General features: G+C 36.2%; 1 protein-coding gene across 5 annotated transcripts in view; it reads right to left on the reverse strand.

The window, feature by feature from the left end:
• The window catches only part of LRMDA (leucine rich melanocyte differentiation associated), a 628,583-nt gene that overhangs the window by 277,287 nt on the left and 333,367 nt on the right, over positions 1-17,929 (reverse strand). The window contains exon 3 of one of the 5 annotated variants that reach the window (XM_085554241.1): positions 11,498-11,599. The exons of the other annotated variants lie outside the window; for them this stretch is intronic. Coding sequence (XP_085410367.1) covers positions 11,498-11,599 — 102 coding nt within the window. The remainder of the gene's footprint in view (positions 1-11,497; positions 11,600-17,929) is intronic. 5 annotated transcript variants of the gene reach the window in all.

The following is a 17,929-nucleotide window of genomic DNA, read 5'->3' on the forward strand; positions in this document are numbered from 1 at the left end:
GACTGGAGGAAAACACATAATAGTATATGTGTTTCTAATTAGACAATGTAGCACTAATTTGTCCAATAATAAAAATACTATTCTTGTAGATGTGATATACTGACGGCACAAATCACAGAGCATTCAGACAATATGTTTTTGGTTTTGGTTTCTTTTCTGGAAAATCAAGTTTGCAACCTCTGAACTATTATATACTAAATTATAAACATTTCTATGACACTTAGCACAACGCAGGAAAACTGTATTTCAATCTAAGAACTCCAGAGTATTTCAGACCTAATTGACTTGGCATTCTGGGATTTTCCACTATTATTAATGCCATTTTGATTCTGGACAGCCAAACCTGAAGAAAATTTACTTAAGTCTATACACTATGGCCTATCTATATGATATATCGAGACTAGTTTCCGAGTCTGCAAGAACAAAAGCCTCCACTCTAAACACACCAAAACAACCATCAGAGTAGCAGTCACATTTTTGCACTTGCCCTTAAAAAGCATTTTTCGAAAAGCTCAGTTCAGCCTGTACAACCTGTCCAAAGATGAGAGTTGCTGGACGGAGCAGCTGTTTCAGTGAAGGGGTCGTAACAAACTTCGTTTTGCAGAAGTCAAGATCAGAAGAGAGATCAGTGAACATTTCAGACAGTGCTTTTCCCTACGTACCTTTAAAAGGCAAAATAATCTAGAGGAAGCAGCTGTGAGTTTATCAAGCTGTTATGAGTTTTTCATTTCAGTTTATTTGACAAACCTAGTTTAGTAAATTCCCCTTAAATAATCTTTATTATATAAATAGTGGATTATTTCCAAACCTCACATTTTATTATAAGACTTTGACTTGCCAAAGGAGTTCAGAGAAGGCAACCTCCTTGTCAACACCACAGAGCCTTATGGGATGTTAATAGGTCCTTTGTGAAAAAACATTGTTTGGGCTCTGGTCAGTGTCAGCATCAAAATACACATTGTTCCTGAGTTATGTTATGCAAATATAATACTCTTATCATGAGAATCGGCAAACGTTGGCAACTGGCAAGGAGAAGAAAGCGCACATCCAAAACTGCTGCAGGGAAGGCATAAAACAAAATGACAAGCCATGAAGTGGGACAAAAGGCCCTGAAACACTAGAGGGAGTTGCCTATTGAAACAGCCTTTCTTTCACAAGCCTAGGCTGAATACAAGGGTACTAGTTTCATCGATAGGCAGAGAAAATTGTGTGCAAATCTCCTTACACCTGTCTAGTTTTGATAATTTTTGCCATGTAATGTTATTAGCTGCTCAGTTAAAAAGGAGCTGTGTTACACAGGGGGTTGCTTATTAATTGTTGTTTTCATGTCATCAGAGTAGTGTGCACTGTGTGATTTAATCAGCTAAATTCAGAGCCCAAAGAGAAGGGAGGGGCTGACACAGTAGTGTCAGTAGGTGTAAATATTAACATAAATTTACATCCATATTTTAGACCAGTATTCACACAATTCTGATTTTTGCTCCTTAAACAGATTTTTAAAAATTAAAATCCAAGGCAACAACTTCCATCATCATAACATATAAGGAAATATTGCCAAGCAGTTGCACTCCGAGATTTGTATCAGAGTATCTCTCTGAAGTTGTATCTACAATCTGCACAGTAAGTTTTAGGTGAGTTGCTGAAATTTCCTCCATAATTTCTACGTGCCTCAATTTCCCATCTACAGATGGAGGATAACACCACCTACATAAGAAAGGATTACAGTATATGGAAAGCATTCTGAGAAGCTGATATAGAAGTCAGTTGAAAACACCAGCATTTATCTTTAGAGTAAGATGGTTATATTAATGTACTGTATTGCCTTATGAGTCCATTATAAAATAGAACAGGACTGCGTACCCATCCACAAGGCATGGTAAGAAGCACAGAAATACTGAGAATGAAAAAAGGGAAATCCCCTGAGAAAAAGAACCAGCCTAAAATTAAATGTGGCCTGCTTTCTCACAGTTCATAGCAGAGGAAAAGTCTTCATTTTCTGGCTTATTAAAACAAGAACATGACCCTACCACCACACCAGAACCAGTGCTGAAGGGAAGTGGCAGGTAGCTGTTTTCCCTACCTTCAGAAATGTAATCAACATCACTAAGGTGTACTGCAGGTTGGTTTACCCTGCTGCAATGACAGAAAAACCGCCCATTATCACACCTACAGGTACCATCTCAGTTACCTCAACACAGGGCTCACACTGCTCCCAGAGGAGAGCAAGTGCTGCCAAGAGATTTCCATTGCAATTTCCAAAGTCACATCAAACCGACAAAACATCACAACGTATTCAGCACCACCTCATTCAAACAGAAAAAACTTTAAGTTTCCACTGTAATTAACCCTATCCTCGTTAAGATAATTATGATCAAGCTCCCTGTCACAGTCAATATCGCAGCATCATTGCCTATGGCTCATGCTCTGCCCTCATTAGCTTACAAAGCCACTGCGCTAAACAGGAAAGTGATTCCCTCTGCAAAACAACTTAAGATGCTCTGTAAGCAGACAGTAAATAATCCTTTAGAGTACAAAAGTCTCAGAAATGTCATTTTATCCAAGTCCTTCAGCTAATCAGCCTGATTTCTTCCAGCTTTTCAATAATTCATTTATGATTTGTTACAAAGTTTTAATCATAAAGGAATGTCATTGCAGAGATTTCTCCCTCTATGTGCATACATAGCAACTGTCAGCTACACTACTCTGTACAGTTCCCCTGTCCCGATGGGGATTTGGTTACAATGAAACCAAAGAGCAGCTCTTCATTTCGGTAATATTTGACAATGAAAACATGAGAATTCATTAATGGAAAAAAAAGCAGAAGCACTTGAAGTGATGGACAAACTTTGGTACTATCCTGCTGTCCCTGTCCCAAAGAACTCCTGTTCAGAAGTACATTCTAAAAAGGTGTTTCTCACATCCTATCCCACTTCAGTTCTAAGAAGACATCTGACTCCTATCTAATGACCTTTTCCTCCTGTTTAACAGGAAAAGTGAGAGCAGTTAACAGTATGTAAATGAGAGAGTTTGGCTTTTGCCTTAAAATTGATTTGTTCTCTGTTGACAAGAGATAGCCACTACCAGAAGCTAAAGACAGAACTGCTGTATTGCAAGAGCTCTTCAACATGTCTTCTTTCTTGCCTTTTATGTTTTAACAGATTACAGGAGAGTAACATCAACATGAAAAACCCAGTACTAGATAATTTCAGCATTTTAAGAATCTAATAAATTTAATAAATTAATAAATAATGAATATAATAATAAACAATAAATAATAAATTTAAGTTTAATAAATCTAATTTCTATTCCTTAGCATCTGACAGCCAAATAGGACAAAGGCTGTGGGTTTCACATATATGCATATACATGTGTACATATATATAAAATAATAATAATGTAAACATATGTGTGTCATATATATATGTATATATGTATATGTGTTTATATATATTTACATTTTACTTAATTCCTTGGGAATGCAAAACATAATTTCAGTTTTACTTGTTCTGATCTCTGTTCAAGCTTAACTTCCTAAGACTGACTTGGACTGAGGTCTCACTCAACTCTCTACTCTCAAATCTCTTTTGAGGCTCAGTTCTAAGCACACTTCTCCCATGCAAGTACAGAAAACTAAATAGCTTGTTTTAAAGAAAACAGAGCAGCTGGATAATACATCCAAATTGAAACAGAAAGGATGACATAACAGACAGTTCTTATGTGATTTCTGGACCAAAGGGGAAAAAGAAGTTTTTAAAAAGTAGAGAAAATAAAGAACCCCAAAACTCCAAGGACTGATTTTATCAGGCTGGTTTGCTCATTTCAGAGAGCAAATATGTTTTCTATTCTATACATCAGCTCGCCATCAAGCCAATGTTTTGAAACATTAAGTACCTGCATGCTGGCCTTCTAGCGGAAGCCAAAAGCAAATTTAGACTATATAAATCACATAATTTGGCCCAGTGCACAAAAAGCTTCCCAGTGTTACCAAAACATGAAGTATTTAGTTTTGTCTAATATCAGAGGGAAAGTTAGCATTTCACAAGACATTTAGAAGTTGCACTTTGCATCACTTCCAGTCAATCAATTTCCAGCATTCTGACAAAAGATCTCCATAAGAAAAGATGATTAATCACATCTACAATTAGTCTCTGTGTCTTTTCATACTGAAGGTCATATTCAACTCTCAAACGTACAATAAAATAAATATCCATCCCTCATATGCTGCTACCACAAAACTATCTGAGATATCTTATTAGAGAAAAAGATAGACATGGAAACATCTTGCAGAACAATCAAACTAAAGCTATGTAGGCACATATAAATGATAGGAATTCAAGTAAATCCAGAATCTTCAGCTGTTTTTATCAACTTACTTCAAGTCATATGCAGAAAATTTCACTGCTTACAAAACCACCACTACCACAACAAAAACAACCCAAAATACTCAACTCTCACAAGCTACAACCCATCCTGAAACCTCAAAGAATATACAAACAACAGAGTCAACATATAGATGGACAAAAATAGATAATCTGACTTTCTAAATTCTAAATATTAAGAGTTCACAATTTACATTTTCAAACATTTGTGTTTGTTTTTGTTGTTGTTGTTGTTTTACTAATTCTAAAACAGAAATGCAGAATCTAGTTTTTTAAAAAGAGAAGGAGGAAATTTCAAACAATGGAATTATCTGAAAAATAGTGACGCATATCTGTAGAGGTCGAGTTATTTGTAACCCCTAGGAGCCAGTGACAACAGATGGGCATTTCCAGAAGGTCATGCAGTACAAATCTTCAGACAAGAGTCAGAGAGGTACATACACTGAGATGGGATGAACATTGCCTATTCGTCTAAAGTCTTGCAATGCAATTAGAAAAATTTACAGCATTAAGGTAAAATAAGCTATCACAGCTATGTCCCATAAGGCTGTATTTTATAACCTAGTGAATTAGCTACAAGCCATAATTACAGTTTTCAGTAGCTCTCAAAACCATGAGTCAACCATTCAGATCTTTAACATTAACACCATTCTCTCCTACCAGGACTCTGGTTAAAAAACAGATATATTATTTTTCTGGTCTAGGTAAGTAACCACACTTACTGGGATGAGATTCTTTTTCTACTAATTAAAGTCTCAGGTTTCACTTTGTATTTAATACAATCTACACAAGAGGATAGCTGAATAATAGAGTTTAAGCTATATCTTTAATGTTAAGCTTTTCTTTGCTCAACTCTTCTCTATTACATCTTTTGGATTAAACATACGAAGATTTTACATTATATTACTGCTACAATTTTGAGTAAATTTAAATAAAATGACAATCATTGTAAAAATATAGCCTGCGGCAAGACAGTTTTCACATAAGCTATACAAAATATTTCAAAATAATACAAAATGGATCAAAAAATGAGCTCTTAGTCATCTAATGATCGAGCAAGTATCAAGTAACAAAAAACAATTTGTAAAACACAACTGAAAATTACCTAGCATAGAGCTAGCAACAGAGTGCAATCATATTATATCGAAGGGCATACTGGAATGAAGTCCCTACAGTTGAGTGTGTGTCCCTTTAGAATCATAGAATGGTTTGGGCTGGAAGGGACCTTTAAGATCATATCGTTTGAACTCCTCTGCTATATGCAGGGTCACTTCCCTCTAGACCAGGCTGCTCAAAGCCCCATCCACCCTGGCCTTGAATACTCCCGGAGAGGGGCACAGTCTCACTTGGCAAGTCTTAAATACGAATATAAGCATACAGGTACACAATAAGTACATTCTACTAAAATTTCCTGGAGGTATTATTGATGAACAGCAAGGAGGAGATGGAAGAAAAGCTTTGGATGTGAACACATCTCTTGCTTCATGTTTTCCCCCAGTTTTAACATGGAATTCAGTTATAATAAACAAATGGCTTCAAAACTGAATTTAAAACAAACATACAAACAAATAAATAAAGCACTTCCATTTCCTGAAATCAGAAGAATTCAAACAAGCATTAATGACTGGAAACAGCAAAAGAACAAATCAGGCTGTACAAAACATAAACATACCTGCTAAAAAAAATAAATAAAAAGATACTAAAGGCATTTATTTTTAAAAGCTCTTCTTAACTCCATATATTAAGTTGAGAATCTTATAAAAACAGTATTATCATGGAAATATGAGCAAATTCAAGTGCAAAGGCAGTGCCATAATGAAAGCTGTTCTGTATCTTGGATCAATCTGTCACTCTGCAATTCAGACAGTAACCTGACCGCTCCTCTTTTTGCACAGAGAGGGGGAGTAACAAGCCTGTAGAGTGAGTAGAGTAAAGCCCATTTCAACTACTTGTGTTTAGTGAGAAGGGGGGAAAGAAAGTAATTTTTCTCCCATCTTCCACAACAACCAAGGCTGAGGATTGACAAGCAAATTGACGCACTGCTCAGAGGGCAAAAGATAAATGTTTGATGAATTGGCCATTGCTGGAGGAGTGATGGGCTTCATATGTGCATAATGGACTAGCTGCCGTTCAATTCAGATTGCCTGCCAAGATAAGAAACCATAATGAATGGACCAAGCACAGCCTGTGCCATAAGAAAGTATAATCTGACTAGTTTTAATAAACTTAATAAAAAAGATGAAGCAGAGGGAGGCAAGGGGACTGGCCCTTGTGACCAGCTCTAAGAGGTGAGAACGACTAATAGACTGCTTAAGCATGATAGCAGAGAATTGTTAATGGGCATAATACTGAACCTACTGATGTTAAAAAATATCTTTACGATAACTGAAAACCATAGAGATCTGCATATGAACTCCCCAGAATTCCATTTGTTTTTGCAAACTACATTTCTATTAATTACAAAAAAATTGCCAGTATGGCTACTGCAAAACAAATTAAACAAGCAAACTACAAACTTTTCTAGCACAGGTAGTACTAAGTTGCTGGTCTAGTCCTTTTGGTCCAGTATTTGCTAGACCTGCAGACAAGATTCCAGTTGATACTATGCCCCTCTGTACCCACAACCTGAACTTCTGTGTCACCAACCAGCACTACAAAAAGAAATAAAGAGCTTTAAAAACAAAACTCACCAAAGAAGCAACAAGATTCTACAGTGATATTTTACTCTATATGTGTACACTTATGGATATACAGTAGTCTGGTAATCACCATCATTTTCATGGGGAGAAGCATTCACACACAGGGCCATTTCCGCTTTTCCTTTCTCATTATTTACCCACATGAACAGCGGTAGCTCACTTTCTGAAGCTTACCAGAAAATTATACTAGAATTTGTGACTAAAAAAGCTGAAGGAATCAACAAGAGAAAAACTAGTTCTGACTTCTGAAGCAGCAGGATTATGCCAAAGATCTATTCCTTTGTTAAAGATGCGAAGAGCAAGAATACACCCTTCTGTGTGCATGTAACACACAGTACTTGTACAGGTAGAACTGTTTTTCCCCTTTAAATAGGAAAGGAAAAGAAAAAGTAAGAAAAAAGGGGGAAATTGCAGAAAGATCCTCTTGACTAAGAGCAGCTAGGAAATATGTTATACAGGACTGTTCTGTCAACGTTATGCATTCTTGTTAGGTTTGCCTGTTCTTATTATTTTCCTTTGCTGATGAAAAATAAATAAGGTAACACAAAATCCTGTACTTTTTTTTTTTTTAAAGTATTCAGATAACCCCCCTCATCAGTGTCACTTTTGTAGCCTGTATCATAATTTAAACAGAAATTACTGTAAGATGGATGTCTAGTTTTCAATATAAATTTTATCCAGCTGCAAAAGGAAAGCAACTCATTATCAAGCTGCACAGAAAGGCTCCCACTACTGAAGAAAATAAAGTTTTACGACAAGAGGGTCTCTTCTCCCTCTCCCTGTGAGTGAGAAAGTGAGTGCAAGAACAAGACAGAAAGGGAAGGCTCAGGAGTGCTGGGTGAATTATAGACTGCCTCTCAAGATTCACAGCTCTTCGTGGTAGGAGGTTAATATTCTCACATGTCATTAGGTCTGCTGGCTCTACTGATGGCTCATTGAATCAGGCAGCAAATTATTTCCTCATGCTGCAGAGGACACCACACTTCAAAGGGAAGGAGCCAGGGTCAAGACGGCTCTCCAGTTCGATTAATGAGTTGGGATCAGCAGAGGTTGCCTGTAGGTAAGAATGTGACTGAAGCTTTTGACAAAGCTGACTTTTTGAACAGGACTTGACCCAGGCCTCTTACTCCCCTCCCCACCAAATTTTATTTCCAACATTTGCCTCTAACTGACCTGCTCAGGCCTGTTGGGATAGTTTTGACCTCCTCAGTCTTTGTTACCAGACACAGGAGCTGTCTGCCTACATTTGATGTGTGTCTCCCTAAAGGCCACACCAGCTTATCCAGGATCATCAGAACACTCTAGGGCTGCACAGCAAAATAAGATAAAGTAGCTGAATTTTTCTTTGCAATTTTTTCAAGAAATTTGTAAGAAAGGAGAAGGAGGAAAAGAACACTAAAAATATTCCAGCTGTCAATATTAACAAAGATTTCAAAATGTTAACTGCAGATAAGAACAACAACATATTAAAAGCAAATGTATGTTCCAGTTTACATGTATTTGCTGACCACGAATACTCCCAGGTATCCTTAAGTTTATGTATCTGAAATATTTTCATGAATATTTAAAGTACTGACATGAGACACATTTGTTGTTTTGTTTTGCTTTCTTGAACAAAAATCAGTAATCGAATTACCATCTAAAGCACTCTAACTTAAAAAAAAAAAAAAAAAAAAAAAAAAAGCATTTCATCAATTACACCAGCAAATATGTTTGCACAAGTTTCTGAACTTAATAAATCACAAAACAACTTTTAATATTCGCTTTCTAGATGCTCCATTCATCAGCATTCTCGATAAATAAAAAATAATTAAATATTAAGTACTCAACATACTTTACAAGTTAATGGCAAATTATCAGTCCAAAAAATGTCCATGAATGGCAAAAAGGGTTGCTGTTCACCATTTGAGGTTTAGGCTGTATGCTGGAACAGGCGTTTGCACTGGAAATCTATGTTTCTGGTTTTGAAATTAGAGCACTTCTGTTTTAAAATGCTATGAGGAAACAAACAACAGTTCTTACAGACCTTGAAAGAAAAAGCTGCGAGTGTAATGCCTCAAAAAAGATCAAATCATTTGGGCACCTAATAACAATTCAGGTAATTTAACCTGTTTAGATGTTTTAGCGATCTCCAAGTGTAATGCAAATTTTCATCTTTAATCTTCTCTGTTTCTTTTTGCATTCAAAGCATTATTTGTAAAAGATTTCCTTATTGTAACTAGCACTTAAGCCCCAAAAGGTAGTAAACAGATTATTAGATCCATAAAACTTAGGATAAAAGCACACAATATATGTGCATGACTGAACCAAATAAGAGTACCTAGAATCCTTTCAAGGAGACTACCTAACCACTAAGCCACACATCTTCCATACAGATGTGCCTTATTCTAAAGTACAAGTATATACAAGCTAGAGACTGTTTTTTCTTTCCCCTGATGTCTGTTCAATGTACACTATTCTGGTGTTGCAAGTTTCTACTTGCCAAGCCATAAGAAGGGAAACACATCTTCATGGGCTTGTTTAAACAAAATAACTTTGTTACAGGGTACATCATCTGTGTTAACATTATATCCTGTTTAATATCTTTCTAGAAAGCAACCAGCTTACCAGAGATCATGAAATTCATGTAGGTGTCTTACATAATAGTTAGCAGGAAGGTATGAATCCCATTCAGATGAGCAAGCCTAGCTGGGGTGGGATGAATCTAGTTATTCTGACATTCTTGGAAAGAAAGAGAAAATAGTTGTTCTCAGGGCAAGGAGGTGCTGCTCACTAGATGCAAAACAGAGACAGAATCACAGCAGTTTCCAACTATGATCACCAAAGGTTCTAGTTTAAACTCCAAGGACTGCAAGTGAGCACTTAATCAGAACCAAGATCAGGACTGAGGAGATGCATTACTGAAATACCTGGACCTGAAGCAGCACCTTCTGGATGCCATTTCAGGAATCTGAGAAAAGACTGACTGAGCAATTGGAAAGGTGCTAAGTATATCCTAAGATTGAGTTTTGTATTTATCCTTGTTTCCTCTCCTAACACTAAAACCTTGTGTTTAAGTCTTACCAATATGTTTGTTTTCCTCTCAGGCATATCTGGTGTTTGAAAGGAAGGCAGTACTATTTAAAAGGGTACAGTGTTACTAGAGATGCAGCAAATCTAAATAAAGACAATAAGAACAAGGAGTACTGTATCTAACTCAAGATGAATTAGAAGGCCCAGCTGCAAGGAGTACTGTTTTATACCAACTTGGATACAGTCCATCTGGGGAACTGTTGAGGCAATTATGAAGTTTGGGAAGGAACTTGTAAACTCATAAATCACTCTTGCAAAGAGCAGAAAGCAAGGAAACACCCCGTGACTTTTGGGAATCATTACCACACACTGGACTCAATCAAACTCTGTTGTATGATTACTGCTAAGGAGTCTTTCTACAACTTTCTTTGCAACTGGACCTTATGGCAGTCTTGCAAAGATTTATATGAAAGTTCAAACTTAGAAATTATCATGTGCTTATATCTTTGTCTCATCTTAATTTTTTTTATTATTATTATTTTTTTTTTTTACAATGCCTTAATATAAACTGTTCATTAATACTCTCTAGTCAAATTGTTGGAAATCCGTTGGTTTAACACTTCAATTAAACAACAACTGTAACATGCATTAAAACTGTTTACACAAGCAAGTGTTTACATCTGTAAGCAGCAAAATCACAGTCAAAATAATGAACGTTAGTTTATTTTTAACATGCATTTTATTTTTTTCTTTTTATTATTTTCCCACTGTGCATACTACGCTATATAGTGAGTAATATTTACACATTACTTCAGGAATGGAAGCATAAACTATTTAATAGTTAAATGCATTTGGTCAAAATACCAATCAAGAATTCAGCCTCTAGAAAGACAAAAATTGTCATTCTCTACATTGTGAACAAATAACATTTCTTAGAAATGTACATGGTAGATAACCAACAATACTTTCAACCCATAGGTCATAAAGAGATAAGAACATAAACGTCACAAAAAAAATTCCAGATTTCATCCTCTCATCATTGCACTGGCACTGCATTGTGACAGAGCAAGTGTATTTAAAACTGAACCAAATAAATTGTTGGCGGTGAAAGAGAGCAGTAAACAGTCTTATAGTCCAAGAGAACAGACTAGAGAATCTAAGGTAGTTTTTTTCATATATATATTTTTTTTCTCCTTCCCAAATCACTAAGATTAAATAAAATCTGAATGGGAAAGTATAATCCAGCAAACTCCCCACCTTTTAAAAGCACAGAACTGGATATCTGATAGAAGATGACAGGTGACTAGCAAAACATAGATGTTATGACCACACTGAATTTCCACAATTGCCTATACTTATTCAAGCATGCTTCACACCAGAGAGCAATACAGAAAGCCCCACAGTCACCTTACAGAGCATGAAGACCATCCTAAAATCTCCTGAAGCATCAGAAGAACCAGTAGCAGTTTGCTTGGGTCCTTCAGAGCAGCTTCAAAGGGTGATGGAGTGCTTGGATAGAAAAAAAAAAAAAACCAAACAAACAAACAAACAAAAAAACATGCTGAAATAAGCTAGTGTTAACCTTCCATATTGCCTTGAAAAGAAGTTCAAAAACAGGGTTGTTACTTTCCCATTCCAATGAAGAGACAAACCCTACTTAAAAGACAAACAAAAGGAAGACAAAACTGAAATTTGAAATCCACTTTCTTTCATGCTTTAGCGTCATGCCAACATATACAGAGACAACTGAGAAAGCCGAAGTGTTCATTCTAAATAACATTACTTTAAAATCAACAGCAGTTTCTGTCATATTAGAATAAAAATGAAGACTATAAGAAACAGAAGCCAAAGGCTGAATTGCAGGCAGAATAGGCTAATGGCTGAGTATGAGCTATTATATACATTATCGAGCAATTATCTAATTTCCATACACATTTAAGTTAACATATTTTGAATATAAAACAACAAAAAATTCTATAAACTTTATAGATAAAAGCAGTTTATTTGAAGCTTTAGTTGCTGAGTAAATGCCAAGTGAAAAAAAAAAAAAATTTAATGTGGCACAGAAGAGAGCACTGGTTATTTATGTTGCCACTGTCTTCAGATTTTCAATCCTATTGCCTATAAAAACAAATGCACAAGTGATTGCAACTTACTGTACTCAAATCCTCAGAGGGTAAGCAATAGTACAAATCAAGTTAATAAATAAATAAACAACTTCTACCTTTTCCCAGCATGCAGACAGCAACTCTGCATGAGTTGAACCATAAACCTGACGCTACTTCAAAATGCATCCCCCTTTCCCTCAAAGGAACGGTTGGGCCTTGCCTTGTGGAAACACTGGAGATTCCTGAATTTATCCATTTGAAGTCTACACTGTAGTCATCAGCATATCTTCAGACTAAGCCATATGCTCACTCTTTGCCAATAGAGGAATCCAATGACAATTAGATTTCTGAGGTGCACATAATTTGCTCGACCCACGGAAATAAAGACGCAATTTACTTCACGCATGCTAATGCGAACACAGCCAGAGTGTTTTGAAAGAAAACAGAGAAGTGCAGCATCAGAGCACACATGCGTAGGAACTCGTTTTTACTGACGCAATTGGGCAGTTAGTTTAAAAAACAACAACAAGAAAACCCACAAAATAAACAGAAGCAGCAAGTTTCAGTCCTCACATTCCTGTACCTCCAAGCCATCACAGGGGCCACCAATTGCCAGCACCTCCCTATTTGCAGAGACCACATCAAAGCACTTTTGCTGCCCCACAGCCTGGTACACAGCATCTTGAGCCACCTAGGAAAAGTGGCTAAGTAAAGGCTTGGACTTAAAGCATTGAAAGAAATAAATTGACAGGATTTTGTCTGGAAACCTTGTCTTGTCCTTACTGAAGGTTAAAATAAACTTAATTTTTGTTAAAAGTTAAAGTAAAAATTAAATCATCTTGTTATGTAATTGGAACTAGGCCTCGGGCACTCACAGTAAAGAAGGGATTAAGGCCTGCACCACCTGGGTTGTCATTCTCATGGGCCCCATTACCACCCCCTTATTCGTTTTTATAGCCAACAGATTAAAATGCGAGCGCCGCAATCTTTGATCTTTCACTTGCTGACACAAATCCTTTCAAGCCTCCAACGTTTTCTGCTGAGGTAATTAGTACTAATTAAAAGGTTTCCAACAGCCTTTGCTCTACTTTTTTTCCTCCAAAGAAATTGCTTTTACAAGTGCCTTCCATCTTTGAAATGTATGCATCGTTCACTTTCTTCTTTATCTGACTCCCAGAGATCAAGTAGATTAGTGACTCCATTATTCCCCAAGACAAAGCCAAACAACAGGTTTTTACTATCTCCCTGACCTGTTGAGGTGCAGGGTTTATATTCAGAAACAAGTGCCTCTGCTTGTATTAAAAGACAGTCCAATTATGCACGAATAGACACAATGCAGGGGTTTCTACATTTAAGAATGAACTTCATTTAAAGATGTAGTGTTTTCTCAGAAAAGAATGAGGCAACTGCTCACTAATCAAACTGACAACTTGTAGGACTAACAAGAGGTCCTGCTTTGTTTTCTTTTCTTTTTCAGTGTTTGTGTATTGGGCAAGATACAAACAATTTCTTTTTCTTCCCCCCTTCTTCCATCCTTCCCTCCTTTTACTTACCTGAATTTAATCATTCATTCACATTTGCTACTTTCAAATATAGTCTAGGGAGTACTTCCTTTAAAGATTTCAAAAGCACAGAAAGTCCTGTCTGAAAAAGTTTTGTTACTATAATTAAATAATGTGACCTGTTACAGGCTGGAAAAACAATTACTGAGATTAAAACATGGCTTTATAGTATGCCTGAAGTACTAATCAAAGTCTGTGATTAAAAAACTTAAAAGCAGCAGCAAAAAGGAACAATGCTTTGCATTGAGAAAGGGCTATGTTTTGAATTTACAGGTTTTCAAATGATCGCTCAATCAACATGGGCACTATACAGATCATTTTTCTTTATGAAAACCTGGAAGCTTTATGCCTGCTGTGATAAAAATAAATTACACTTCATGCAGCAAAAGTGCTATTCAAAAAAGAGGACAGTTCTCAAGCTCTTAAAGTTCCCACTTCCTATTGAAATTGACAGCAGCTCTCTCTCATGCTGTAGTATCTCTGGCACAATAGATCAGAAATCATACACAGAGCCACAAGAGGCTATCTAAGTTATCATTACATGCACAGGGGTCTATTCTCCTCTCGTGATGCAAGCACAAGGCTCCTGCTGGCACTAATGGGAGCTGCACATGCATATCAAGGATAGAAACAAACCAACAGTGCCTCAACTTTTCATATCTCAAGAAAGTTAGAAAAGTTTTTAAATAGCCAGAAAGTCAATAAATTGTCTCCTAATCATGCCAGCTCTTCTACTTTACTTTCACGAGTATTCTGCTATGGCAGTAATATCTTTTTGCGTAGCTTTCCGCAAGGGGATCTAAAAGCCCTACAATCTCATCAATTCAGCTCTATTATGCCCCTGTGAAGTAAGTTTCATCTGACATATCTTGCCCAAGGTCATATGGAAATTACATGGCAGGGCCAGAAAATGCACACGTTGGTATCCTGGTAGTTCCCTGTTTTAACCAGCAGGCCATACTCCTCCTCTATGCATGCAAAATATCCAATAGATCTAAAGCAGGAACTTGGATAATCCTTTCAGGCATGGAAATAAGTCTACCAAATAATTTTGTATGGATTCAAAACTCTACATTAAGAAAGCAAAAACCAACCAAGCAAACAAACAAAACCCCACAACAGTTGTATTAATTTCAGAATCATCTAATGCAATTGTTCCACTCATCTTAGTGCATAGTCACCACTGCCTTAAAACAAGTGTGTCCAAAATGCAACCCTGGATGCTAGTAATGCTGACCCACTTTTAACATTATTATGTGATTTTCAGTGACATTCTTCATGAGTTGACTGCATGCAGCATAAGTGCAGACTGAGTAGGAGACAGCAAAATGCTGCAGAGGAGAAGGTGCAGTACAGGGCTAACTCTACCACATGGGCCCACCAGACGTGTTCATTTGAATCAAAACTCATGTGCATTGCATGCATTTGTGACACTCAGCAAGTAAAATGTCATGATTACTAACAACAATGTTTTAACCTAACTACACTTTCATGCTTTTGGAGACATATTTTTTTGTTATTAAGCAGACATATAATGTTCCAACAATGAATAAATAAATAAATAAATAAATAAATAAATAAATAAATAAATATTGTGTTTCCTATGTACATTACCTACTTGACATTTTTATGTGGGCCCTCTTTACTCAGTGCAGCCTAGTTGAGCCACAATGCTGGATACCTATTGCTTAAAACATCAGGCTATTACTGCTGAAATAACATGAATTAAGGGAATTCCATACCACCGTTCTAAAGCACACAAGGGTAAAACATCATGCGGAACCCTCTGCCAAATCTGGGCAGTTGTGTAAGTCAGGAAAACACATTCATGTCATCTTTTCCGACAGAGAAGCCTTTAGAAACATCACAGCTACTTCTACACTCAACATATCTTAATACAGGTTTTAATGTTTAGCAAGTATCAACTTCTTATATTCCAATTAATTTACAAATTCTTAAATTTATAAGAAATTTTAATTTGGACCAAATCACAAAGGAAAATTGTATTTAATGAAGAAGCAGTGAGCATACATGTTTATATGTATATTTTCATATCCCAGAACAACATTCTACCTTATTACAGAGAAGGTGACATTAATTCAAACTGATGGAAACAACTTGCCAAATTCTCACCTAGTAGCAAAATAACTAGTGACTTTAAGGCAAGATCAGCATTACCAACACAATCACGACAGTTTCTGGACCCCTTATCTTATGAAATTAGTACTCTATGAGGGATGAGATTTCACTTGAAAATAAAAAATAGAGAAGACTGCTGTGTAGAAAGGAGAAATAACTTCAACCTGAACAGAGTCAAAGTTGGAATATCATCACAATGTACAAAATAATTAGACTGCCATTAAAATTATAATCTGCCACATTTCCGTGTCAATTTTTTCATTTGAGCCTTTCTTGTTTATTCTTGGTTTTGCATGTACAAACTATTTACATGTTCATCAGTGAAACCTTTTTCTCAATAGCTGAATTTTTCTCATGAGAAAAAAAATTAGAGATGAAACTTTTTGGAAAAGAAAATCCATAATCTTGGATGATGCACAGGAGGCAATGTTAACATACATATTATAGCAAAAGAAGGAATGCGAATGCTATGTGTAATGCTTCAGAGATGGGTGAAATTAAACTATCTCAATATTTACTAAATAGATCCAAAAAAGTAAAATGAAAATATTTGATAGACTTCCTGGTGAGTAAACGTTTTGGCTACAAGTTTTTTAGATAACTGAGGATGCATTTAGATCCCAAGGCATCAGATAAACAAGGAAAAAGGACAAAGAATATCACCGGCTTCCTTATGCATTCAGTTTTGACTCTTTCCAGACTGTGGCCTTTGGTTTCGTTATTCATCTATCATACATGAGAATTTTTTCAACAGATAGGGGAAAGATGGGAAGAAAAGTCTTCCCAAAAAAGGTATATCAAACTAATTTTTGGTACCCATAAAATCATGTTTTAAAATCAAGTGGTCATGGAAGTGGAGGTGTGAGGGGAGAATACATTATATACACTGCACTGTAAGTCTTCTACATAGTTCTTCCCCACCCCAAAGGTTAAAATTGCATTTATGTTAACCCTTACATCTTCCCTGACACCTGAGTACAGTCTGCATGTGATGAAAAACCAGTAAAGAAACATTTCAATTTGAAGTTTCCAAGGGGTAATTATAAACAAGAGGGAGAGAAAAATATTTTTGGAATTATGAAAAATACCTTGACAGTGACTCCCTTAGACTCACATTTAGCCCTTGAAAAATATTCTGCCAAAGGGTGCGTTTTGACAGGAAAAAGATGAAGAGTGGAGAGAAGAGGCAGCAGTCTGTCATAATTGATGACACTGCAATGCAAGTTGAAGTCAAGACTGAATATTTACCAAACTCATTCATGGTGAGAGTTTTTGAAGGGGAAAAAAAAAAAAAAGCTAACAAGCAAACACAGATGGACACTACCTTTTGGGACTACAGCAGCCAAGATTAATACAATATAGTCAATATAACTATATCACACATACAAAATAATTCAAGAGTCTTTTTCATAAGTTACTATTGTATGAGTTTTTACGTTAAGTGAAAAGGCTAGAAGGGTTTTTTTGTTGTTGTTGTTTTCACTTTTTCTTTTTTTCCATTTTGGTAGGAATTTGTAAGGTTTTATTTAGAGATGTATACTTTTGACTGATGGACAAAGTGAACGCCCATTTTGTAGCCTTAGTCCAGCTGCCAGTGAGAAGGATAATTCTAAGCAAATTTATCTGTTACTTTTGCCATCAGATGTAAAGTAAAAATAATTCAAAATGCACTTGGAGACTGAACTCGCCTAATTATTAAGAGCAATAGGTCCAATATCAGGGCTGCGATCCAGCAGTAAAGCAAAACAAGCCTGTTCCCTGCTTTGTAGAGACTCAAGAGCTTATCTTCATGAGATGTCAGTCTGGCACTTTTCAACACCAAATTCAACTCCACTTAAACAAACATAACTAATCCTACTATGAAAGAATCACAAACATGCCTTGCTACTAGCAGTATGAGATGGACACAGATACACGTAAGGCAGCAAACCCATCTCATAGTGAATTAATCTAACACTGCTAAAAAGAATACAGGAACAGACATGGTTTGGACCACTGATAGATAGATATTAACAATAATGCCAGAAGTA

The sequence above is a fragment of the Coturnix japonica genome, chromosome 8 (genome assembly GCF_054131305.1).
Source record: "Coturnix japonica strain WE chromosome 8, WE-NBRP24, whole genome shotgun sequence".
Classification (NCBI taxonomy): domain Eukaryota; kingdom Metazoa; phylum Chordata; class Aves; order Galliformes; family Phasianidae; genus Coturnix; species Coturnix japonica.